At 41.1% G+C, this 26,785-nt stretch overlaps 1 protein-coding gene across 6 annotated transcripts; it reads right to left on the bottom strand.

Moving 5' to 3' along the window:
* Nucleotides 1-1,946: 1,946 nt before the first annotated feature.
* CDC25C (cell division cycle 25C) lies at nt 1,947-26,523 on the bottom strand. Of its 6 annotated transcripts, none has more exons than XM_070414901.1 (14): nt 26,396-26,523; nt 25,759-25,964; nt 24,696-24,805; nt 23,681-23,726; nt 22,545-22,578; nt 22,273-22,362; nt 21,228-21,326; nt 18,394-18,552; nt 12,698-12,799; nt 6,601-6,663; nt 3,826-3,924; nt 3,142-3,275; nt 2,659-2,770; nt 1,947-2,461 (listed from the first exon to the last, which is right to left on the bottom strand). In XM_070414901.1, exons 2-14 carry the CDS (start codon nt 25,950-25,952, stop codon nt 2,309-2,311), a joined length of 1,395 nt encoding a protein of 464 aa, XP_070271002.1. In that variant the 5' UTR covers nt 25,953-25,964; nt 26,396-26,523; the 3' UTR covers nt 1,947-2,308. The 6 variants fall into 6 exon arrangements, with proteins under 6 accessions (XP_070271002.1, XP_070271004.1, XP_070271006.1 ...); XM_070414903.1 differs by having other exon boundaries at nt 24,711-24,805; XM_070414905.1 differs by lacking the exon at nt 18,394-18,552.
* Nucleotides 26,524-26,785: the final 262 nt, after the last annotated feature.

The following is a 26,785-nucleotide window of genomic DNA, read 5'->3' as shown; positions in this document are numbered from 1 at the left end:
GGCAATGAGACAGGGGCCCCTCCTGACAGTTGAAAGTGGAGGTGCTTCAAGCACTTTCCTCCTTGGGCTATGAAGAGTTCTTGCTTGGTGGGGGTGTGTGGGGTAGGTCAGCAGCTTTTCTCTCCTTTTTTTCCTTTACCTCTTCTAGCTCTGAGCTCAAGGGCTCAGGGAGACCAGAGGTATTTTCCCTCTGGTCAGGCATTTGCTAGGCGTGAAGGATGCAGGCTCCAGTGGCTGGCTTAGAGAATACAACGGTGCCCTCTGCTGTGAGGCATGCACACTACACTCCAGAGGAGCATTAGCAAACCTTGAAAAAAATCAGCCCAGCCCTCTTTCCACCTGCTTACTTTTAAATAGGGCTGTATCTCATTAAGCAGACAAAAGCCTACTCACCTTAAAAGACTCTAAGAAAGGAAAACCTGGGATATTGATGAAGAATGCCATTTAAAAGGTCTTCCTTGCCCTGGTTGGGTAGCTCAGTTGGTTAGAGTTCATCACGATTTGCCAAAGTTGTAGGTTTGGTCCTTGGTAAGGGCACATACAAGAATCAACCAATGAATGCATAAATAAGTGAAATAACAAATTGATGTTTCTCTCTCTAAAAGTAATTTTTAAAAATAAAAGGTCTTCCTTAAGTCTAACTGATCTTACTTGGTACAGTGGGGCCTTGACTTACGAGTGTCCCGACTAACGAGTTTTTCGAGATATGAGCCGTCTCTTGGCCGATTTTTTGCTTTGAGTTGCGAGCTAAAATTCGGGTTACGAGCCAGCTTCAGATACCCCACCGCTAGTTGGCGCAGCGAACGTCACAGTGAACGCCACAACATCAGCCAAGCATCACGTGTCTCACTCGTTCACTTTTTGATTTGACATACGAGTAATTTGAGTTACGAGCTCCGTCACGGAACGAATTAAACTCGTAAGTCAAGGCCCCACTGTACTTTATTTTCTCTTATTCCATAAATAAAATAAATTTAGGGCAAATCTCTACTTCCAACCGCATTAAATCTAAACTTGTATTTTTGAGCTGTGAAATAGAGTGGAGAAAAGAGTTTGGGAAATGGAAAAAGCCAAAACTCCATTGAGGCTATAGACAAGGAACCTTTTGAGCCAAACTGAATCTATCACTTCCTGTAGAGAATGCCACTCATCTGGTTTTCTACGCCGAGATATCAGATTTCTGGGCCCTAACTCAGAGGTTCTGATTTACTAAGTCTGGAGTGGGGCCTGAAAATTTGTATTTTAAATAAGTTCAGATGATAGTGATGGTCCAATGTCTAAACTTTTTTTGTTTTATTAATCCTTACCTGAGGATATTTTTCCATTGATTTTTAAAGAACATGGGAGACACACACACACACACACACACACACACACACAGAAACAGCCCTAGGCGTTTTGGCTCAGTGGATAGAGCATTGAGGAATCGAATGCTCTGAAGGGTCTATGGACTGAAGGGTCCCAGGTTCGATTCCAGTCAAGGGCATGTGCTGGTTGTGGGCTCGATCCCAAGAGGCAGCTGATCAATGATTCCCTCTCATCATTGATGTTTCTCTCTCTCTCTCTCCCTTCCTCTCTGAAATCAATTAAAAATACATTTTTAAACAAAAGAGAAAGAGAAACATCGATGTGAGAGACTCATTAATTGGTTGCCTCCCGCATGTGCTGACCAAGGCTGTGGATCAAGCCTGCAACCAAGGTACACACCCTTGACTGGAATTGAACCCAAAACCCTCAGTCCTTGACTGACTGATACTCTATCCGCTGAGCCAAGCCAGCTAGGGCCAGGGTCTAAACTCTGAGATCCACTAGCTGATCTTGAGAAAAGCACTGTGGTCTTAACTCTGAATTTGAGATGATTATACCTTTATGTCTGAAAGAATCTAATTTGGTGATCACTTCCTCATATAAACCTTCCAGGAGCAGACTAGGCTCACAATCACATCTCTCATTCTACAATGTTTATTTTTCCAATTAGTAAAGAGAGAGGGGGGAAAACAAAGAAGGAAAATACAGAGAAAGAAGGTGGGCAACTCTCTTGCATAGCCGGAAGCTCAGGGAGAAAAAGAGCTAGCTGGCTGGCTTATAGTTAGAAAGAGAATGCAAACACTCCCTTAAGCAACACACATCTCAATACAACCCAAGGCTATAGCTTATAGAGCCAGCCAGCTCCACCAGCCAGCAACTCTACTGAAACCTAACCAATTCCCAAGCCTAGGATTGCATCAGTTTGGCAGCCTGTTGGCCTCTTTCTGCCCAGGTTTTCTACATTCTTTTGGTGACTCCTAAGCAGCCAGCAGCTGATCTATTATCGTAGGTTCACATCCTTCACCAGTAAGGCAATCTGCTCCTGCAGCTGCCGCTTCCCTTCCCATGCTTTGCTCTGGCTTCGACACCTCAGCAATTCTGCCTTATGGTCCTGGTGATGCATAGGGCAGTAGCTCTGTGGTTCACACAGCACCTGAAAGAAAAGTCAGGGACAGAGTAAGGGATCCTCTATTATTATGCCTACGCAGAATAATAGAGAGGCTGATGGTAGTAGCTAAGAAGGATCAGCAATTTCTTCTTGGAGGGCCTTGCATGCCCTTGGAGCTGCACGCTCAAGTTGGCTTCCCCAAGTCTAGGCTCCCTCATTGGCCCACATGACCCATCCTGTACCGTATAGTCTGGAAAGAAGTCTCTGTAGCCCCCTTTGAGGATATACAGCTCTGGGTAGTACAATGCAGGATATTGGTTCAGGGCCCTGTCCTCTTCTCTCAGAGAGCGGCACCTTTAAAGAAAATGCAGAGATGGGTGAGTTGAAAAGAAGTAAGGTCAGGATTCCATGGGCCACTCAATGGGGAAGGGAAGAAAGAATAGACTATTGCTAACTCCGTAAGGACTTCCAGATCTCATTCCCTTGGCAAAACAAGATCTAAGTAGCACCATTCTTTCTCTTTTCCTCCACTAGTGCCTAATTCCCAATCCTTTTTCTTTCACAGCTCCAAACTTTTGAATTGTAGAAACCCCCTTCTTACACCTCCCTATCATTCTTCAAACCTCAGGAGAGAGCATTCATTCATTCAGTCTGGGAAGGTTCCCTTGTAAGTCTCAACTCAAGTTCAATTTCTACCACCTGGCCTACCCCATGCAGACACTCACATTCGGGGGCCCCTCTCTGAGGAGAATTCACAGTGGAACACGATGATTATTCTTTTCTGGGTATCCAAAGGGACAATAGGCATCTTCAGAAAGAAGTTACACAGTTCTTCCTGACTGAACAAGTTTAAGGCTCCCTGTAGAAAAATTTTAATAAGTATTTCCTCAAGGGCCTGTGGACAGTAAAACCAACACTTAGAAATACTTGGGATACCATACTACCTTGGGAAATTTGGGCTAGGAAGGCTAGACTATAAGCACTTTCAAAGAGACCTAACTGTATCTCTGTATCTATACCCAGGGCCTGGCATAGAGCTTGGTGTGTAGTTGTTACTCAATAAATGCTCATAGAACTAAACTGCCTGAAGTATAGGATCAATGTGAGAAATGTCTATGAGCAGTAAAATGTTTGTATAGTGCCGCTCAGCCCTTGGATTAATGTTTTTATTTCCATGTAAGAGCCCTTGGCTCCTACAGAAAAGGGGGAGATTGGTCTAGGAGGGAAGGGGAAAGTAAAATGCTCCAAGTATACAGAATTAGAATAGCAGTGAAGACTTACAGCTTTGATGTGCCCCAAATGTATGTCTGCCCTGGTTCTAGAGTTCACAGAATCCTTTGCCCACAGACTCTTCTCAAAAAGAGCTATCTCCACCCCTTTCCCTGCTCATGTCCCCAACGTAACCTCACCTGGATGTGTCCTCCGAGGTACTCATATGGATAGCGGCAATCGATGATATAAAACTTTTCAATCAGACCCTGGAATTTCCCCAACAGTAAGGCAGCCACCTGCATGGAAGCTATGATTGAATACCCTGCTCACTGTCACTCTGAAGGAAAAAAGAGCCAGTTTCACAGTTTCTGATTTACACTCCCTTTAGTCACCCAGGATTCCACTGAAGGCCTAGCCTCCAAAGTCCCCCTATTTTGAAATGTGGCAATGGTTCAGCCCCACCCCACATGAGATGGAATAGGAAGTGGCCTTTTTAGAGAACCAAAACAGCTGGTATTGCCAGGGTACTGGGGAAAACCATATTGAAGCCACTATTCTTGAGGCAAGCCTGGCTGGAATCTGTCTTTCAGAAGACACACACAGACTTCTGCAGGGGCACAGGTAGCAGCTAAAGATCCACATTGTGCAAGAGATGGGAAACGGTTCCCCGCCCTCCATTATAAAGGAAGAAAGTAAGTCTTTTAGAAAAGAATATAGAAGAAAAAGTTTGACACCCAGAGGACAGTTAAGTTGTAGAAGTATAAATTAGTTCATCCTTTCCATCACCTGCCTACCCCATGTGGACACTCACACTGTCAATACATATAAAAACAAATGTAGCCCTAGCTGGTTTGGCTCAGTGGATAGAGCGTTGGCCTGCCGACTGAAGGGTCCCAAGTTCGATTCCAGTCGAGGGTACGTGTCCCGGTTATGGGCTTGATCCCCAGCAGGCGGCGTGCAAGAGGCAGCCAATCAATGATTCTCATCATTGATGTTTCTCTCTCTCTCTCTCTCTCTTCTCTCTCCTCTCCTCTCTGAATTCAATTTAAAAAATATTTTAAAAAATAAAATAAATGTAATTACACTTTGACTCAGCAATTTCTTTTTCTTTAAATATATTTTTATTGATTTCAGAGAGAAAGGGAGAGGGAGAGATAGAAACATCAGTGATGAGAGAATCATTTATTGGCTGCCTCCTGCATGACCCCCACTGGGGACTGAGCCCACAAAGCAGGCATGTGCCCCTGACCAGAATTGAACCCGGGACCCTTCAGTCTGAAGGCTGTAGCTCTAGCCACTGAGCCAAATGGCTAGGGCAGCAATTTCTTTTCTAACAGAAAAGTACTTTAATATGTAGCACAATAATATTCATCTCAGTATTAAGTTATCAAAATATTACAAATAAATATTCAATAACAGGGTTTTGATGCCCTGGACCAGTGATGGCGAACCTATGACACGTGTACTCATTTTTTTGGTTGATTTTTCTTTGTTAAATGGCATTTAAATATATAAAATAAATATCAAAAATATAAATCTTTGTTTTACTATGGTTGTAAATATCAAAAAAGTTCTATATGTGACATGGCACCAGAGCTAAGTTAGGGTTTTTCAAAATGCTGACACGCCGAGTTCAAAAGGTTCGCCATCACTGCCCTGGACAGTTTGGCTCAGTGGATAGTATCAGCCTACAGACTGAAGGGTCCGGGTTCGATTCTGGTCAAGGCCCCATTCAGGGTGAGGGAGGCAACCAATCAACGTGTTTCTCTCACATTGATGTTTCTCTCTGTCTCTTCCTCTCCCTTCCACTCTCTCTAAAAAAAAAAAAAATTAAAAAATAATAATAATAGGGGTTTGTTTAAATTAATTACATGTCAGTGTAACAGAATATTAGATAGCCATTAAAACGATAATATAGATCAATTTTTTTAAAAATATATTTTTATGGAATTCAGAGAGGAAAGGAGAGGAAGAGAGAGATAACAACATCAATGATGAGAGAATCATTGATTGGCTGCCTACTGCATGTCCCCTACTAGGGATCAAGCCCGCAACTCAGGAATATGCTCTTGACTGGGATTGAACCCGGGACCCTTCACTCCACAGGCCAACGCTCTATCCACCGAGCCAAATCAGCTAAGGCAATCTTTTTATTGATATAGAAAGATGTTTAAATGTCTTACTAAGCTAATCGTAACAGTACATGTTTATCATGATCCTATTATTATAAAGAATATGCCAGAGTAAAATCTGGAAGGCTACAGGAAAATATTACTAGTGGTTGTCTCTGGTGGGAAAATTATGGGTAGAATGACCAAATAATAATTGCACAAACTGGAACACTATTTATTTATTTATTTAAAATATATTTTTATTGATTTTAGAGAGGAAGGGAGAGGGAGAGATAGAAACATCAATGATGAGAGAGAATCATTGATTGGCTGCCTCCTGCACATCCCCCACTAGGGATCAAGCCCGAAATCTGGGCATACACCCTGACCAGGAATTGAACCCCGACTTCCTGGTTCAGAGGTTGGTGCTCAACCACTGAGCAACACTGGCCGGGCACTTTTTAGAGTGAAAGAACAGTGTTAATAATTACCCTACACTAGTAGGCATAAATGAAATTGTAACATGTAAACCAGGATGTAAGATTACTCAAATGAAGTGATTTTTCCTTTTGGGGTTTTGTCCTTTTCTTTTCTTTAATTTTACTTTCTTTCCTTCCTTCCTTTTTTGCCTTCTTTCATTTTTTCCTTTCATAAAAATTACATATCATCTGTTTAATTAAAAACGAAGGTGACAGAAGAATGGGATAAAAGTAAGCCCTTTAATACAGTTTCAGTTGAATAAGGAATCTGTTAGTGAACACAGTCAGTGAAAGAAATACAATCGGAAGTGGGGATTTTAGGGACAGAACAGACCAGATGGTAGCTTATGTAACCAGTTACCATCTCCAGAAATCTGCTTACTGTTTCTGGGCTGATGTACTTCAGATCTTGGTGTCGCCCTGACACGGTTGGCAGTGCACATACCTAGAAATACCAAAGAGATGAAATAACAGCAATTTTTCTATAACCAAATTTGAGAAAAAAAACACCCATATATAGTCCTTCTTTTTTTTTTAATATATTTTTTATTGATTTCAGAGAGGAAGAGACAGAAACATCAATGCTGAGAATCACTGGTAGGTTGCCTCCTGCACATCCCACACTAGGGATCGAGCCCACAACCCGGGCATGTGCCCTTGACCAGAATCGAACCCAGGACCTTTCAGTCTGCAGGCCAATGCTCTATCCACTGAGTCAAACCAGCTAGGGCTATTGTCCTTCTTTCCAAATGAACTTTAAACCCCAGATGCCTTAAAAAAACAAAAAATACTCCACCAATGGTCTCTATAATGTGCATTCAATTTCTAAAAACTGCAGCAACTAATTAAGAATGTGTATAAAGTTTTAGATGTAGCTACAACTATGTCTGTCCATCCTGGTATACTTCACAAAGAAAAATTATAAAATATTTTAGAAGAAGGGATTTATCAAGAAATTATGGGTAGCCAAAAAAAAAGAATAAAATACTGTACTGTTAAAAATGATGAAGCACAACTTTTTCCTTTTTTAAAAAATTGATTTCAGAGAGGATGGGAGAGGGAGAGAGAGAAACATCAATGATGAGAATCATTGATCTGCTGCCTCCTGCAGACACCCTACTGGGGATCATGTGCCCTTGACCGGAATCAAACCGGGGACCCTTCAGTCCACAGGCCGACGTTCTATCCACTGAGCCAAACCAGCTAGGGCTAAAGCAGAACTCTTTAAAGACATGAAAAAATGTCCCTGATTTAATAAATGAGAACCCCAACAGATCACGAAACAGTATAAACATTTTTTGTGGATAACCAAAAAATGTACTTGTGTGTGCTTGTGAAAACACACAGAAAAAAGTCTGGAGTGCCTGGCCGCAGTGGCTCAGTGGTTGAGCATTGACCTATGAACTAGAAGGTAACGGTTCCGTCAAGGCACATGCCTGGGTTGCAGGCTTGATCCCCAGTGTGGAGTGTGCAGGAGGCAGCCAATCAATGATTCTCTCTCATCATTGATGTTTCTCTCTCTCCCTCTCCCTTCCTCTCTGAAATAAATTAAGAAAAGAAAAAAAAGTCTGGAGGGATATACACCAAGATGTTAAAAGCACTTACACTCTGGTTGTTAAGATTTGGAGTGGACAGCTGTTTCATTGTTGATTTTCTGTCTGGAAGATCTATTCCTTGATGTCAATGGGGTGTTAAAATCCCCTATTATGACTGTATTTACTGTCAATCTCTCCCTTTATGTCCATCAAGATTTGCTTTATAGCCCTGGCTGGTTTGGCTCAGTGGATAGAACGTTGGCCTGTGGACTGAGGGGTCCCGGGTTAGGTTCCGGCCAAGGGCGCATGCCTGGGTTGGGGGCTCGATCCCCAGATGGGACGTGCAGCCAATCAATGATTCTCTCTCATCATTGATGTTTCCCTCTCTCTCTTCCTCTCCCTCCCTCTCTGAAATCAATAAAGAAATATTAAAAAAAAAAAGATTTGCTTTATATATTTAGGTGTTCCTATATTGGGTGCATAAATGTTTACAAGAGTTATATCCTCTTTTTGGATTGTTCCCTTTATAATTATGGAGTGTCTTTCTTTGTCTCTTACTATAACTTTGTTTTAAAGACTATTTTGTTAGATATAAGTATTGCTTACCCCAGTATTTTTTCATTTCCATTTGCATGAATATCTTGTTCCATCCCTTTATTTTTTTAAAAATATATTTTTATTGATTTCAGAGAGGAAGGGAGAGGGAGAGATAGAAACATCATTGGTGAGAGAGAATCACTGATCAGCTGCCTCCTGCATGTCCCATATTGGGAATCGAGCCCACAACCCTGGCATGTGTCCTGACCAGGAATTGAATCATGACTTCCTGGTTCATAGGTCAACGCTCAACCACTGAGCCATGCCAGCCAGGCCATCTCTTTACTCTTAAAGTATTGTGCTAAGTGAAATAAGCCAGTCCAGAGAAAGATAAATAACCTTATGATTTAACTTATGTGTGCAAACTAATGAACAAATAAACTAACAAACAAAATAGAAACAAACTCATAGATACAGAGAACAGACTGACAGCTGTCAGAAGGGAGAGGGTGGGGGATTGGGTGGAAAGGTGAAGGGAGTAATCAAAACAACAACAACAACCTCATAGACATAGACAACAGACAACTGTATGGTGATCACCAGAGGGGAAGGTAGGTTGGGGGAGGTAGAAGAGGCTAATGGGAGGATAAATGGTGATGGAAAGGAACTTGGCTTGGGGTGACGACCACACAATATACAGACAATATATTATGGAATTATACACCTGAAACCTACATAACTGATGTCACCCCAATAAATTCAATAAAAAAGAAAAACTTATAAAAAACAAGAATAATTTAGTAACTAAAAAGGAGGAAAAAAACTAATTTTAACCAATGTCATTAGCATACTATGATTTTCATATTATTTCAGATGTGAGTTCATTCTCTGTATCAAGAGAATTCATGAGAGAGACCAAGATGGCAGCATAGGTAAACACCGGAGATTGCTGCCGCAAACAACCACTTCAAAAATACAACTAAAAGACGGAACGGACATCACCCAGAACCATAGGAAGGCTGGCTGAGGAGAGACTCTTCAACTAGAAGGAAAGAGAACAGCATACCGAGGCTCAGAGGAGGCGCAGTGTGGAAAATACAAAGTTTTACGCTCAATGGGAATTTATACACTCAACATATGAACAGCCGTGTGTCTCAAGAGCCAGAAGAGCCTAGGATACACAGTTATAAACTTTCATAAATCACCTGAAGAGATGTTCTATGATGTCCACAAAGAGGAGACCATGTTTGTGGATTTCAGTCCAAAGGCAAAGTCAAGGGCATCAGTCAAGATGAACTAATACTGCTAGAATCTTTGCAACAAAAATGGTATATAGTGGATTGATGAGGAGAGACCAAGATGGCGGCATAGGTAAACACCGGAGACTGCTGCCGCAAACAACCACTTAAAAAATACAACTAAAAGACGGAACGGACATCACCCAGAACCACAGGAAGGCTGGCTGAGGAGAGACTCTTCAACTAGAAGGAAAGACAACAGCATACCGAGGCTCAGAGGAGGCGCAGTGTGGAAAATACAAAGGTGCGGAGGTGCACATGCAAAGCGGGCTGGTGGCTGAGGGCGCGGTTGTCGTTTTCAATCAGGAGGGAGTCTCAGACTCTGAGCTCCAGATCTGGGCGAGTCTCTAGGGACTCAGACTCAAACGGGAGAAGCGGGATTGTCTGGCATCAGGTGGAACGTGAGGGCAGCTTTCTCTCCGAGGTTTGCAGCGGTTGCTGGGGTTCTGAGAAGCAGAGCCTCTGGGAATGGGACTGAGAGCAGCCATAACTGCTCCCTCCGCCCGCCCTGTTGATCCCGTGGGACCCATCCCGGCCAGGCCCTGCCCAGAGCCATTTGCCGGATAGCCTCAGGCAAAGGCTAGATTAGCACCTCTCCAGAGGACAGAAGTTTTCCCGGCAGACACAGCTGATTCTCACAGCCAGTCGGCCTAGTGGTCAAATCCCTCTAGTATTAACTACAACAATCAAGGCTTAACTAGAACAAGACTGCGCACAAAGATCACAAGGGGGTGCACCAAGAAAGCATAAAAAATGTGGAGACAAAAAAACATGACAGAAATGGAGGATATAGAGCTAAAAAACGCAATTTTGAGGGCTTGCAATTATGTGCTAGAAGCTGCCAATAAACTTGATGAGAGCCTCACGAAAACTAATGAGACCGTCGATGCTATGATAAAGAACTAACTAGAAATTAAGCATACACTGACTGAAATAAAGAATATTATACAGACACCCAATAGCAGACCAGAGGAGCGCAAGAATCAAGTCAAAGATTTAAAATGAGAAGAAGCAAAAAACGCCCAACCGGAAAAGCAAAATGAAAAAAGAATCCGAAAATACGAAGATAGTGTAAGGAGCCTCTGGGACACCTTCAAGCACACTAATATCAGAATTATAGGGGTGCCAGAAGATGAGAGACAGCAAGATATTGAAAACCTATTTGAAGAAATAATGGCAGAAAACTTCCCCCACCTGGTGAAAGAAATGGACTTACAGGTCCAAGAAGCACAGAGAACCCCAAACAAAAGGAATCCAAAGAGGACCACACCAAGACACATCATCATTAAAATGCCAAGAGCAAAAGACAGAGAGAGAATCTTAAAAGCAGCAAGAGAAAGAGACTCAATTACCTACAAGGGAATACCCATACAACTGTCAGCTGATTTCTCAACAGAAACTTTGCAGGCCAGAAGGGAATGGCAAGAAATATACAAAGTGATGTATACCAAGAACCTACAACCAAGATTACTTTATCCAGCAAAGCTATCATTCAGAATTGAAGGTCAGATAAAGAGCTTCACAGATAAGGAAAAGCTAAAGGAGTTCATCACCACTAAACCAGTATTATACGAAATGCTGAACGGTATCCTTTAAGAAGAGGAAGAAGAAAAAGGTAAAGATACAAATTGTGAACAACAAACATGCATCTATCAACAAGTGAATCTAAGAATCAAGTGAATAAATAATCTGATGTACAGAATGAACTGGTGATTATAATGAATCAGGGACATAGAAAGGGAATGGACTGACTATTCTTGGGGGGGAAAGGGGAGTGGGAGATGCGGGAAGAGACTGGACAAAAATCATGCACCTATGGATGAGGACAGTGAGTGGGGAGTGTGGGTGGAGGGTGGGGCGGGAACTGGGAGGAGGGGAGTTATGGGGGGGAAAAATAAAAGAGGAACAAATGTAATCTGAACAATAAAGATTTAATAAAAAAAAAATGGTAAAAAAAAAAAAAAAAAAGAGAATTCACTAGTGCCCACCTACATGGGTAGCTGAGTTGGTTAGAGCATCATTCCCATATGCCAAGGTTTTGGGGTCAATTCCCAGTCAGGGCACATACAGGAAGCAACCAATGAATGCACACATAAGAGGAGCAACAAATCAATGTTTCTCTCTCTCTCCCTTCCTCTTTTTCTCTAAAATCAATCTTTTTTTTTTTTTTTTTTTTTTAAGATAGAAAATTCACTAGTGATATATCTGCTTAGAGCCTAATAAACTTCCTGTACCATGGTTTTTCTTAGGGGGGAAAAAACAAAAACAAAAAAATCACAAAACTAGGACAAAACAAAAATAGGAACAATCTTTTACAAACTAATTTGCTACAAACAAATTTGTAGAAACAAATATGAGAAAAAAATGCTTCTAAGATTTTAAGAAATGCTTTGACATTTTTCTGTTTGGGAATTCTAAAGATTAATTAACCTGGCCCACGTGGTTCAGTGGTTGAGAATTGACCTGTGAACTAGGAGTTTATGGTTCCATTCCAGGTCAGGGAACATGCCTGGGTTGCGGGCTCAATCGCCATTATGGGGCATGCAGGAGGCAGCCGATTAATGATTCTCTCTCATCATTGATGTCTCTCTCTCTCTCTCTCTCTCTCTCTCTCTCTCTCTCTCTGAAATCAATTTTTTTTTAAATGTGGTGTGTTTTTTTTTTTTAAAAAAAGAGTAGCCTACAGGACAAAAATGGAAATGCTTTATTAAGCTAAAGAAATGGTAATAAAAGGGATAGTCTTCAAATGTCCAGGATAGCACATGCATTTTCTTTATTTTTTTAAAAATTATACCTAGTGCCGAAACCGGTTTGGCTCAGTGGATAGAGCGTCGGCCTGCGGACTGAAAGGTCCCAGGTTCGATTCCGGTTAAGGGCATGTACCTGGGTTGCAGGCACATCCCCAGTGGGAGATGTGCAGGAGGCAGCTGATCGATGTTTCTCTCTCATCGATGTTTCTAACTCTCTATCTCTCTCCCTTCCTCTCTGTAAAAAATCAATAAAATATATTTAAAAAAAAAAAAATTATACCTAGTGTCCTCTGTAAGCAGAGAAGGAAAGATTCAGACCCCAAATGACTCAAATATAGAAAGGGTGCACCCACACTCACCTTGGAGAAATCACCAGTCAGGTATCCCTGGTTAGAAGCTTCTTCCAGCATCTGAGTGGCATTAATGTCACAGAGAGAGACTGTCTTCTTTAGACCTAAGCCCTGAAAACGACAAGATTCCCTACACCCTCAAATTCTCATGTTAAAAGTTTAAAAATAAGGGGATGGAAGAAGTGGAGAATCATTTAAAAATTGCATACCCTCTGTTCTAATAAGTCCACCTGTTTTCCTAAGGAAATAAAGATATGCACAAAAAATTTGACTATAAGGATGGATAGAAAAAAATTACTAATATATTAAATATTCAATAATAGGGTCTTGGTTAAATAAATCATGTACCAGATATTATACTAGACTAGACGCCCAGTGTACGAAATTTGTGCATGGGGATGGGGGGGTTCCCTCAACCCAGCCTGCACCCTCTCCAATCCGGGACATCCCTCTCACAATCCTGGACTGCTGGCTCCTAATCACTCACCTGCCTACCTGCCTGGTTTCCCCTAACTGCCCCCCCTGCCGGCCTAATTGCCCCAACTACCCCCCTTGCCGGCCTGGTAGCCCCCAACTGCACCCCCCCCCTGCTGGCCTGGACACCCCTAACTGCTCCCCCTGCTGGCCTGGTCACCCCCAACTGCCCCCCTCTGCTGGCCTGGTTGCCCCTAACTGCCCCCCCCCCACCAGCCTGGTTTCCCCCAACTGCCCCCCCCCGCAGGCCTGGTCGCCCCTCAAGGCCCCCCCACCAACCTGGTCGCCCCACGTAGCCTGCTTATTCAGTCATTTGGTTGTCACTCACTAACCCCCGTGCCAGCCTGGTCATAGGCAGCCATCTTGTGAGGTTGTGAGGGTTAATTTGCATATTACCTCTTTATTATATAGGATTACTATTATGTAATAAAAAATATGTTGCAGATTAATTTCATTGACATAAAAATAAGTTCATGATATCATTAAATAGGTTCAAAAAATACTTTGTAATACTACTTCAATAAAAGAAAAATGATTGCATAGGAAAGTACCTGGAAGAACATCAAGTATTAACAGTGATTATCTCTGGCCTGTGGGACTATGGACATTTGCAACAGCTTCTTTTTGTTTATTTGCACTTTCTTTACTTATGTTATAAAGTAGCCGAATATATTTAGACTTAATTTTTTAAGGAAGGGATTTTGTAAACTGAGAAGGCATCACCATTTCCTCATGGCTTATGCACTCAATACACATAGGCCCTCTACTGTCTGCACCAACCTGATGCTCTTGTCAACATCATCAACAATCTTCATGTTCCCTCATCTAACTGTCACTTCTTTAGCCATATGTCTTTCTGAACCTCACAGAGGCTTCCACTGAGTTGCTAATCCCTTCTTCCTCGGCTTCAATGACAAAACCTCCTAGTTTTTTAATTCAGTTGTAATTTGGGAACCCTTATACTAAAAGAACTGTGATGCTTCTACTTCTCTGTTAGTCCTTCTCAGTCTTCTTAGTTGGGCCTCCCAGCCTATTAGATGTTGGATTCATCATCTGGTCTAGGTACTGGTCCTTTTTTATCTCTTCACTCTTGCCATAGGTGATTTTTTTTAACCCATACTTTTAAATTTCTCCTCTATGCTGATGACTTTCACATTTCTATCACCAGTCAAGACCTCTGCTCTTACTTCCAGATCTCCATATCCACATACCTGCTTAACAATTTTTGAGGGCCTACTAGGTGACATAACAGGGAGTAAGAGAGACAGACAAATAAATATACTCTATGTTTTTAAGTAGTGATAAATGCTTTAAGTAAAAAATAAAGAAGGATAAATATATAGAAAAAATATTAAGGTTGGAAAGTTTGTCGGGAAAGGCATTTCTGATAAGGTGACATATGTGGAAAAACGAGACTGAAATGAGGGAGAAAATTATGTGTTGCCTATGGGATCAATGTTCCAGGCTGAAGGAACTACAAATGGAAAGGCCCAGGTGAGAATGGCAAGATCAAGGATGGTCACATTTAGTATGGCAATATTAGCACAAAAACTAATTGAAGCAATACTATAAACCAACTAGACCTAATAGACATCGATAAAACACTGTACCCAACAACAAAAGAATATACATTCTTCTCAAATATACATGGAACATTCTCCAGGATAGACCATAGACAGGTCATAAAATAAGCCTCAATACGTTATAAAAAATTGAAATTATACAAATATGTTCTCTGACTACAGTGGAATAATTAGCAATTAAAAACAGAAAAAAATCTGGAAAATTCACAAATATGTGGAAATTAAACAACAAACTACTAAATAATCAGTGGATCAACAAAAAACACAATGGAAATTAAAAAATACTTTGAGTCCTAGCCGGTTTGGCTCAGTGGATAGAGCATCAGCCTGCGGACTCAAGGGTCTCGGGTTCGATTCCGGTTGAGGGCATGTGCCTTGGTTGCGGGCACATCCCCGGTTGGGGGTGTACAGGAGGCAGCTGATCGATGTTTCTCTCTCATTGATATTTCTAACTCTCTATCCCTCTCCCTTCCTCTCTGTAAAAAATCAATAAAATATATATTTAAAAAAAAAATAAAGAAAAACCAATTTCATAAGACACTGGGGGGGAGGGGAGGCCAGGGGATTGTCAAGGGCGGAAAAAAAAAAGGAGACATATGTAATACTCTTTGTAATACTTTAAGCAATAAAACAATTTAAAAAAAAAAGAAAAGAAAAAAAAAGAAAAACCAATTCTACACAAACTCTTCCAGAAAATTTAAAAAGAGAATTCTTTCCAAATGATGACATCATTACACTAATACCAATACCAAAGACATTCCAAGAAAAACAAAACACTAAATAAAGATCAGCCCTGGCCAGTGTGGCTCAGTTGGTTGAGCATCAACCCCATGAATCATGCTGTTTCCGGTTCAATGCCTAGTCAGGGCACATGCCCAGGGTTGTAGGCTCCATCCTCAGTGGGGGTCATGCAGGAAGCAGCTGATCAATGTTTCTCTTTCATCAATGATGTTTCTCTCTCTCTCTTTCTCTCTCTCTCTCCCTCTCCCTCTAAATATCAATAAAAACATATTTAAAAAAAAACAAAAAACACCCTAAAGATCAGTAATCTCTGTCCTGTCAGGGTAGCTCAGTGGATTAGAGCATGGTCCCTATATGCCAGGGTTCAATCCCCGATAAGGGCACATGTAGGAATGAACCTATGAATGAATGCATAAATGAGTGGAATGACAAATCACTATATGTCTGTCTGTCTCTCCCCCTTCCTCTCTCTCTAAAAATCAATAAATAAATTTTATAAAACATAAACACAAAAATTCTCCACAAAATTTTAGCAAATCAAATGTAAAAAATTATATAAAAAGACATGACAAAATAAGGTTATCACAGAAATACAAAGTTGTTTTACCATTCAAAAATCAATATATTCACCATATTAACAAGTTAGAAAAGCCATATGATAATCTTTTATTTATTTATTTATTTATTTATTTATTTTTATCCTCACTCGAGGATATTTTTTCCATTGATTTTCAGAGAGAGGGGAAAGGAGAGGGAGAGTCAGAGAGAAACACCGATGTGAGAAAGACACATTGATTGGTTGCCTCCTGCACTCCGCCGACGAGGGCCAGGAGCCTGCAACCAAGGTATTTGCCCTTGACTGGAATGGAACCTGGGACCCTTCAGTCAGATAGGCCAACGCTCTATCCACTAAGCCAAACCGGCTAAGGCCCAGCTATAATAATAAAAGCACAATTGCTAATTAGACCGGACAGCCTTCCGGACGAAGCCAGGGCTGCAAGGGAAGCCCGGGGCCTGGTGCCTGCTGGCGGCCGGAGAGAAGCCTGAGTCCCAGGTGCCAGAGGGAAGCCGGTGCCGGCAGCCAAGGGATGGAATGCCTACTCTTGCATGAATTTCGTGCATCAGGCCTCTAGTATGACTATCTTAAGAAATGCAGCCGAAACCGGTTTGGCTCAGTGGATAGAGCGTCGGCCTGTGGACTGAGGGGTCCCGGGTTCAGTTCCGGTCAGGGGCATGTTACCTGGGTTGCGGGCACATCCCCGGTGGGAGATGTGCAGGAGGCGGCTGATCGATGTTTCTCTCTCATCGATATTTCTAGCTCTCTATCTCTCTCTCTTCCTCTCTGTCGAAAATCAATAAAATATATTAAAAAAAAAAAAGAAATGCAAAGTATTTAACAAAATCTAGTATCTGTTCCTCCTAGAATCTCTCAGCAAACTAGGAACAGAAGGGAACTTTCCTCAATCCCATTTGTGGTTATCTCAAGAAACCTATAGCTACTCTGGCCAGGTAGCTCAGTTGGTTACAGCTTCATCCCGATATCACAAGGTTGCAGATTTGATCCCCAGTCAGGGCACATACAAGAATCAACCAATGGCCTGAAGGGAGTGGCTCAGGTTTGATCCCTGGTTGGGGCCCATACAGAAAGCAACCTATCAATGTTTCTCACACTGAACTCTCTCTCTAAGCATGTCTTCAGGTGAGAATTAAAATAAATAAATATATAAAATGTCTCAACTTAAAAACGAAAAAAAAGAATCAACCAATGAATACATAAATAAGTGGAACAACAAATCGATGTTTCTTTCTCTCTCTCCCTTTCTCTCCAAAAACAAAAACAAACCTAGAGTTAACATCAAAATCAATGGGGAAAAACTGGGTGCTTTTCCTGTAAGACAGGGTACAAGGCAAGAGGTTCTCAAGAATTTTAAGATTGTAACACCTGAACCCAATACAAAATAAAATTTAAAGAATATAAAGATTGTAAAGGAGTCCTGATACAGAGAGAGAGAGAGAGAGAGAGAGAGAGAGAGAACCATTAATCTAGGAGAGAGGAGGAAATTGATAATACAGGAGAGAGTGAAGATATACTGCAGGAGCAGACAAGTTGCTTCCACCTGAGTCAGAGTTTTTGTAGTCTTTACAATGGCTGACAAGATTCTACATGACCTGTCTTTCTGCTGCCTACTCTCTGCCTTCATCTGCCATTCTGCACTTTCTCACTTTGCTCCAGCCATGGCCTACTTGCTGTCCCATGAATATGCCAAGCACACTCCCACCTCAGGAGCACTGCACTTGCTTTACCTTTTGCCTGGAAGAACTCATTCTTCCTGATATCTGTTTGTTTGGCCCGCACCGCTTCAGATGTCATTCAAATGTCACTCAGAGAGGTCTTCCTCTCTAATCTATGCAACCTATCAATTCCCAATCTCTGTCACCCCAATCCAGATACTCCCTCTGCTCCTTACCCTGTTTTACCACAGTATTTTTATGATCTGCCATATTATAATGTCATTTGTTTACTTGTCTGTTTCCTCTGGACTAGAATGTAGGCTCTTTGAGAGCAGGGACTTTTTTGGGTTATTGTGGTCACTATTGTATCCCCAGCATTAAGTGAATGAATTAATAGGTATATTCCATCCATTACCATTATCACTTACACCAGACTACACTGATGGTAATCTAGTCAAAGTACTAACTAGAACTTCTCACTCAGCAGTTAAGAAGAGTCCCATAGTGACCTGATACCATATCAGTCAGGTAGCCATTAGAATATAGAGAACATATCTTCTTCATCTCCGCAGACCTACCACTTAGTATAGTGACTGCAACATATTAGGTAGGCAGCATTGTTCATTTAAGAATGAAGGAATGAAAATGCAAAGATACCATCAGAGAGCACTTTACCTTGGTCTCTTCGTGATCTTCCAGGGAAAACTCCATCAATTCATCTGAAATCTCCTCTGCCTGGTCTTTTCCTAGTTTTAGATTTTTACCCAATTTTGGAACTACAGTGATGGGACTGCCCAGATATTTTATTTCACTTTCCACCAAGTTTCCATTGTCCTGCCAAGTACATTGACAATATTATAAATTATCCAGGACACTTACACCATATAAAAAATTAACTCAGCCGAAACCGGTTTGGCTCAGTGGATAGAGCGTCGGCCTGCGGACTGAAAGGTCCCGGGTTCGATTCCGGTCAAGGGCATGTACCTTGGTTGTGGACGCACCCCCAGTGGGAGGTGTGCAGGAGGCGGCTGATCGATGTTTCTCTCTCATCGATGTTTCTAACTCTCTATCCCTCTCCTTTCCTCTCTGTAAAAAATCAATAAAATATATTTAAAAAAAAAAAAATTAACTCAAAGTGAATCAAAGATCTAAACTAAAAGAGCTAAAACTATAAAATTCTTGGAAGAAAACATAGGGGGAAAGCTTCACAACATTGGATTTGGCAATGATTTCTTGGATATGACATTTTTCTTTTAAAACTGGATAAACTGAACTTCATTAAAATTTAAAGCTTAAAAATATTATCAAAAAAATGAAAAAGCAAAATAAATAAATTTTAAAAAAAGAAAATGAAAAAGCAACCCACAAAATGGGAGAAGATATTTGCAAATCATATATCAGATAAGGTATACGAATATATATATATATATATCAACAACAGAAGCTTCTGTATTTTTGTGAGTGTATGTGTGTGTGTTTTAATTTATTGACCTGAGAGACAATGATTTGTTGTGCCACTTATTTATGCAATCATTGGCTGATTCTTTTTTTTTTTAATATATTTTATTGATTTTTTTGCAGAGATGGAGGGAGAGGGTTAGAAAGTCAGAAACATCAATCAGCTGCCTCCTGCACACCCCCCACTGGGGATGAGCCCGCAACCAAGGTACATGCCCTTGACTGGATTCGAACCTGGGACCCTTCAGTCCGCAGGCCGATGCTCTATCCACCGAGCCAAACCAGTCAGGGCCATTGGCTGATTCTTATATGTGCCCTTACCAGAGATCAAACCTACAACCGTGGTATATAGGGACAACACTCTAATCAACTGAACTACCCAGTCAAGGCCAGAGATTCTGTTCCGAATGATGAAAAAATTCTGGAAATGGATAGTGGTGATGGTTGTAGAACATTGTGAATGTACTTAATGCCATTGGATTGTATACTTAAAAATTGTTAAAGTGGTAAATGTATGTTATATATGTTTCACCATTCAAAAAAAATCACGCACATATAGGAAAGACTATGTAGTAATTTGCTTCAAGTCTTCCCTTCCTCTATGAAACAAAAAATCTGAAACATGCTCAACTTTATCTACCTAGGATGGGATATCTTAAATGGCTTTCCCATAGGATAGAGCTTAGAATCCAATCTCTGGAGTATCTTGAGTTCATGGTATACTAAAAGTACATGAATGCCTGGGTAATTTTAGACTCCAATAGCCAGTCCTGGCTCTGTAGCTCAGTTGGTTAGAGCAGTGGTTCTCAACCTTCTGGCCCTTTAAATACAGTTCCTCATGTTGTGACCCAACCATAAAATTATTTTCATTGCTACTTCATAACTGTAATGTTGCCACTGTTATGAATCATAATGTAAATATCTGATATACAGGATGGTCTTAGGCAACCCCTGTGAAAGGGTCGTTCGACTGCCAAAGGGGTCTCGACCCACAGGTTGAGAACCGCTGGGATAGAGTGTCGGCCTGTGGACTGAAGGGTCCCGGTTTCGATTGCAGTCAAGGGCACATGCCCGGGTTGCGGGCTTGATCCCCGGTAGGGGGCATGCAGGAGGCTAGCCGATCAATGATTCTCTCTCATCATTGATGTTTCAATCTCTCTCTCCCTCTCCCTTCCTCTCTGAAATCGATATATTAAAAACAAACAAACAATTTATCCACATGAACTATGGACTGCTCATAAAAATGTAAACTCATGCCGAAACCGGTTTGGTTCAGTGGATAGAGCATCAGCCTGCGGACTGAAAGGTCCCGGGTTTGATTCCGGTCAAGGGCATGTACCTGGGTTGCAGGCACATCCCCAGGAGGAGATGTGCAGGAGGCAGCTGATCGATGTTTCTCTTTCATCGATGTTTCTAACTCTCTATCTCTCTCCCTTCCTCTCTGTAAAAAATCAATAAAATATATTTTTAAAAAAATGTAAACTCATAACTTTTTTGAAAGGAATTTGGCAATGTGTATAAAAAATCTTTAAAATATTTATACCCTTTAACCCAGTAATTATAATTCTTGGTACTAATCTTAAAGAAAAAAAATCTAAAATGTAGGCAAAGATTTATGCTCAAGAACTTATGTAATAGCATTATTTATAAAAGCAAAATTTGTATAGCACTAAGTATCCAACAATAGCGAAGTACATACATAAATTATGGTCCACTTATTGGAATAAAAACATACATTCAAAATAATGTTTTTAGCCCTGGCCAGGTGGCTCAGTTGGTTGGAGCATCGTTCCATAAATAAGGGGGGAAAGAGTTCAAGAATAAGGTAGAAAATTTTAAAAAGGACTAAGAACTTTTTCTCCTCCTTAAATTTAAACAAAAAGATCAGAGGACATATGTCTCCTCCCATTCCCTCTTCAAACATTACTTCTCCGACCCCTTTTCTCACTCAAGTCAGCTTAGAAAAATTCAAAGGGTCATAAATCCAGATCTGCCATCCCATATCCCACAACATCTCAGCTGACCCTCGATAACGATGTCCAGTGACTCACCAGTAGAGAAAGGGGAGACATGTAAGGCCCCCCTGATTTCTTTTGAAACTTCAGGTTCCTAGGTTCCCAGCATTCCAAGGGCTTCAAAGTGTTGTTTTCCTGCATAAGAAAAACATCATTGGCTGCAGAAAGACAAGTGTCAGAGTAAGCCTGCCAAAAACATTGCATTTGATGGAACACATAAGTAATCAAAGTTGACCCTCCATCCCAAAGATACAAATTATAGTTTAAAGTTGACGTATGTTATGTAGATTTGCTTTGGGGGATACTAATTTTATGTCCATAAGCCAAAGGAAGGAAGGAAGGAAAAAGGGAGCCTAACTAGGGAGGAGGTGAGATTTTTTTTTTAAATGAGTAAAGGGAGATTAAAAAGGACAGTATTAAATTTTTTTAAAAAGCTGATTAGGACAGACAAAAACATGGGCATAACTTAGTTAATGTGAGAAAAGGAGAATAGCAGCTATCTTTTATGGATAATCACCTGGAGGAAATGATGACAGGGAAAAGAAAAATACGGAAAAAGAGATTAGCTGGAGAGACTGGAGAATCAGTGATTCTGGAGAGGTCAATATCAACTTGAAACTCAGCGTAGCCTGAAGCTCAGAACAAAAAGGACCATAGTTTACTAGAAAAGGAACTAAAAAGCTACATTACTGGAGAAATAAGAAATTAAGAACACTAGACTTGTACATGAAACCATGCAAATAAATAGTCTGTGAACAAGTTATGTACATTATTCTTATCTCGTTTTTTTTTTTTTTTAAGTCCTAAATTCCTTATTAACAGATTTTTGTTAAGGAAACCAATCAACTAAACATGAGTGTAATGATGTCCTACTGTGTAAGACTTAGAGATAGGTTTCCGTCCTGGGGTCAAATCTTAAAGAAAAAACAAAACAAAACAAAACCCATACTTGTTTCCCTATAGCAATGCTGTTTGTCTAGCATACTGAGGCATAACAAGTTCAAGGTCTCAGATAGGGATGACTAGCTCTACTCAAAGGAAGACAACTGCTAATATAGCTAGGTTTCCATTTAAGACTCACATTTTCTTTATTTGTGGATGAGCTACATATTGTATCTTTCTTCTTGTTGCCATGGTCCAAAGCCTTTGGAGTGCTACAAAGCGGCCGTCCCTACAAAAGATAGTTTTCTGAGAACATCCAACATCTCCAGCCACAAGTGAGCTAGAAACCCCCTGTCTTCCACCTGAGGCATCTTACTCTCCCTCAGCATGCGGGAAGGGTCAGGTGGGGTCTGGGAAGGTGGGAGGTGCCCTGAGCAACAAACCCAAACCCAAGAAAGAGGAGCTACTCACTGGGCTGCATTTTATAAGGTGCTTGTGCTGATTCCTACAGATCAGATTAAAAAAAAAAAAAAAAAAAAAGCCAGTCAGTTTAGCCCCAAATACTGTTTGGTTATTCATCAGTGGCTTGGGGCATCCCAACCTGTCCTTTCTTGTATTCTAGGATCCCTATACCTAATTGATATGTCTCTTCCAATAACAATACGTAGGGTGATCTCTGTGGTAAATATTAAGATGTTGAGTGACATTCTGGAGATAAGGCCCTCATTTTTATATATATATATATATATATATAATCTCAAAGATGATGAGTCTGTTCTACATCTTTTGTAGACAGAATTTATAATTTACTAATTTTCAAGCAGTGACTGTTGAGAGCAAATATTTTTTGTGTTTTTTGGGGGGGAATTTTTATCATCCCTCGCAGGAGTACATTTGATCTACATGATTTAGGGCATTTTAAGCAATTCAAAGACAATACAAGCAATACAGAGTGAAGTTTTTTTGCATGTATTGGTAAAAATACAGTCAAATAGAAAACTTACAATAAGTTTAAGAAATTGAATTAGAATTGTTTTCCATTCCTTGAGTATTCCCTGACTGAACACTTTAAGATCTCCAACAAAGAATCCTCATGAGTAATAATAAATATTATAAAATGCTTTGGCAGGTGCTGCTAAGGACTAAACGAAAATTTAATCTTTACAATAGCTGTTTATAAGAAGTGCTCTTATTATCTCCATTATCATTGTTTCTTAAGAAACTGAGGTGCAGTGAAGTTGAGAAACTTGTCAGAGTCACAGTTGGTGAGGTAGTAGGCCACTAGAATCCAGACACTCTGATTCTAGAGCCTACACCAGATACACTAAGTCAGTGAGTTTTAAGCACTAAGGTACAGCACTACTCACATGCAGGTAACAGCCTATGTCTAAGTGCAGTACACTATTTTCCTCCATTTTTAAAGATAACACTGATTGTGTGTGATGGTTAAAATTAACTAACACTCTGGGAAACTGAACAACCTTTCAAGGGAAGGATCTAGGCCTCCAAAGTGAATGTTCCATACTCTGCAGAGTTTGCAGAGGATAAAATCCCTGTGCCAGCACTGAAAGGCTTTCGCATGAGGTTCATTTAGCAAAAGAATTTACCTCCAAGCTAACTGTATTTCCTGAGGTTCTGAAGAATCCAAAGGACCTGCAATCAGATATGAAATTATTCTTGTCCATGCATCCTGTCTTTCCTTCTGATTTTATTACCAGTAAGCCATATAAATTTCAAAGCTGACCTCTGAACAAAAAGCTCTTGCTAGGTACCAATTTCATGGTACACGTTATTTGATTCTTAAGAATTTGCGTGTGTCACTGAAAGACAAACTGCTAGGAAACAATGCACTAAGCTACAGAGATTTTTTTCATGACTAGAAAAGAATGCTTATCACTCAGGAAATCGGAAATTACAACAAATACTAAAATGATTGAATAGTAAAACACATTCCTTTAGGGCTCAGACCCTATAAAAATACAAGAATTAGCTGACAAAGTATTTATTTATGTGGGTTTCTTTGCCTCTGCTGATATTAGGCTAGGTTATAAAACTTCTCATCTTTTTTTATTCTTTATTGTTGAAAGTATTATATATGTCCCCTTTTCCCGTTGTCCTCTCCCACTTCTCATCTTATTATTTCCATCCCCATCATTCAGTGGGTTTCAATTCATATTATTAATCAGTCAACAAAATACTCCTTCCTGTCTAAAATTTTCAAATGCAAAGTGACATCTATTAATGTTATTTTTTTCTTCCCATTGGCTTGATCATTCTCCTAAAAAATCCTACAGGGCCCTAGCCGATTGGCTCAGTGGATAGAGCGTCAGCCTGCGGACTAGAGAGTCTGGTCAAGGGCACATGCCCAGGTTGCCGGCTTGATCCCCAGTAGGGGGGTGCAGGAGGCAGCCAATCAATGATTCTCTTTCATCATTGATGTTTCTCTCTCTCCTTCTCCCTTCCTTTCTGAAATCAATATATATTTAAATAAAAAAATAAATCCTATAAGGTACCCATAGAATTCCAACCTCAAGGCTCTCTACTTACTTTTACCACCTTCCATGTCTATCTTATTACCCTGACCTCTCCCTTAAAAATTATTCTTTCTCTTGAAGCCTGTACCTTCCTTCTCCCTACCAGTTCCATCAAGGTCTGCAGGAGCTGTAAGCTGAGTGGCAGACATCTCTCCACTGCTAAGATTCGAAAGATCAAGGCAACGGTTTGGGGTTCCTCTGTTGAGACATAAAAGTACATCAATAATCACATTAGGATGTAATATCCTTAAAAGGCAAAGATCATGTTATCCTCGATTTGAAACACCTCTCGCCGGCCTTGGTGGCTCAGTGGTTGAGCATCAACCTATGAACCAGGTGGTCACGGCACATGCCCGGGCTGCGGGCTCAATCCCCCATCTTGTGGGTAGCCAGTCAATGATTCTCTCTCATCACTGATGTTTCTATCTCTCTCTTCTTCTCCCTTCCTCTCTGAAATTAATAAAGATATATATATATATATATAAAAGAAGGTAAGAAAACACCCATCCTGTTCTTCTCCCGTTCACAAGAAACTTCTTTAAAAAAAAAAAACCTCTCAATGATTATGACATAATCTGAACAGCGTCCAAACAAAGCAATTGCTTTTGGAGATATTTTAGATGAGGATGAGGAAAATCTCCCCCATTTTCTCTACTCCAATAATCTATACCTAATTTTCTCCTCAGCAACATACTGAGACAGTATTTTTTTTTAAATTGAGAACCAAAGTTTACTGACTGAGATGGGTCTTGACCCCACATCGTCCGCTCTGTATACCAAGAGCACACAGGCGTCTCTAGTACTTCTAAAGTCTATAACTCTCCAACTTTGCTGGCTGAGGCATCAGCGCATGGCATGGACAAAATTTAAAGTACAGCAACACTAATATTAATAAAGTGACCAACTCATATAATCCAATAGAGTTTTCAAAGACTTTTCCCGGACATCGCATCATTTGATTCTCACAAGATCCTAGTAAGATAAGATTAGTTCTATGTCACAGAAAAGAAGTCTGAGAGTCCAAAGAGTTACATGGCTAGTCAGGGACTAAGACTTAAACTCAGATCTTTGAGCCAGGATAATTTTTTTTTTCTTTTAACACAAAACTGTTTAGAAAAACAAAGTAGATAAGGTGTGAAAGGGGGATTTACCCAGACAAACTGCTTTGGTTTGCAGAATCACCAAAGAGTTTGTCCACTGGAGTTCCAGGGAGATCTCGACAGATGGTGAAGGAAGCGTCTCTCTCCAGGAGCAAGTTTAGTATCTTCCTCTGGTGGGATCTAAAACTGGGTCCTGTGCCAGGACTTCCTTCCTCTCTTGTGCATGAAGTGAGTTCTGCAGACATGGTCTCCGAGGACTAAGGAAGAAAGAAAGCCTAGCTGAGAGGAAGGAGGCCGTCATCTATCCAGGCCCATCATAGAGGGTCCAGCTGTCACAGCCTCATCCACCCTTCCCAGCAGTGGCCACGTGGAGCGGTCTTGGAGGATGGGCATCCCCAAACGGAGACGCACAACTCGGCTGGAAGGTGAAATCGCACTTGCCCGAAGCGGCCTGGCCTGTTCGTTGGAACCTGAACTTCCCGGGAGGAAACCCCAAGACTTTAAAGCGGAAACAAAAAGACGGCTTTGACTTGTTTGGAGCCGCAGCTCGCGACTCCTGACCCGAAGGAACTCAGTTCTCCTAACTCGCGACGATACCTTCGGTCCCCTGACTTTCCGTTTGTGGGGCTCTGGTTCCCGCAGAGAAGGCTCTGGTCTTGCCTCAAGTTTGAGTCTGAGATTTACTTACCTTCAGGAGAAAGAGAAGTGGGTGGGGATCAGTCACAAGCGAAGACTGGAGCAGAATTAAAGAAAATCGGGGGAAAGGAGGCAACTGAACCACACTGCAAATTTACTTCCCGACGGGATAGGCTTTGCCGCTTCTCTCCGCAGAGGGTCGGAGTTACAGCCTCGGAGCAGAACAACAGCCACAGGTCCTGACCATTCAAACCTACCGCCCTCCCAATAACCTATCCCGTTCGCCTCTAAGCTGCGTCAGCCAATCCCCGCGCCCGCCCAGAACCTTACCAGCCAATCGCTTGGCTCGTACATCACCCGGGGGCGTGAGCTTGCGCTGGTAGGAACACAACTTGTCCCGCCCCACAGCCAGAGCAGGATGCCGATTGGCCCACCAGCATTT

The sequence above is a fragment of the Myotis yumanensis genome, unplaced genomic scaffold (genome assembly GCF_028538775.1).
Source record: "Myotis yumanensis isolate MYYU_CA2020_CCGP unplaced genomic scaffold, mMyoYum1.0.hap1 SCAF_5, whole genome shotgun sequence".
Taxonomy (NCBI): domain Eukaryota; kingdom Metazoa; phylum Chordata; class Mammalia; order Chiroptera; family Vespertilionidae; genus Myotis; species Myotis yumanensis.
Note: the sequence above shows the minus strand (reverse complement) of the source record. Positions and strands in the feature narration are given on the sequence as shown.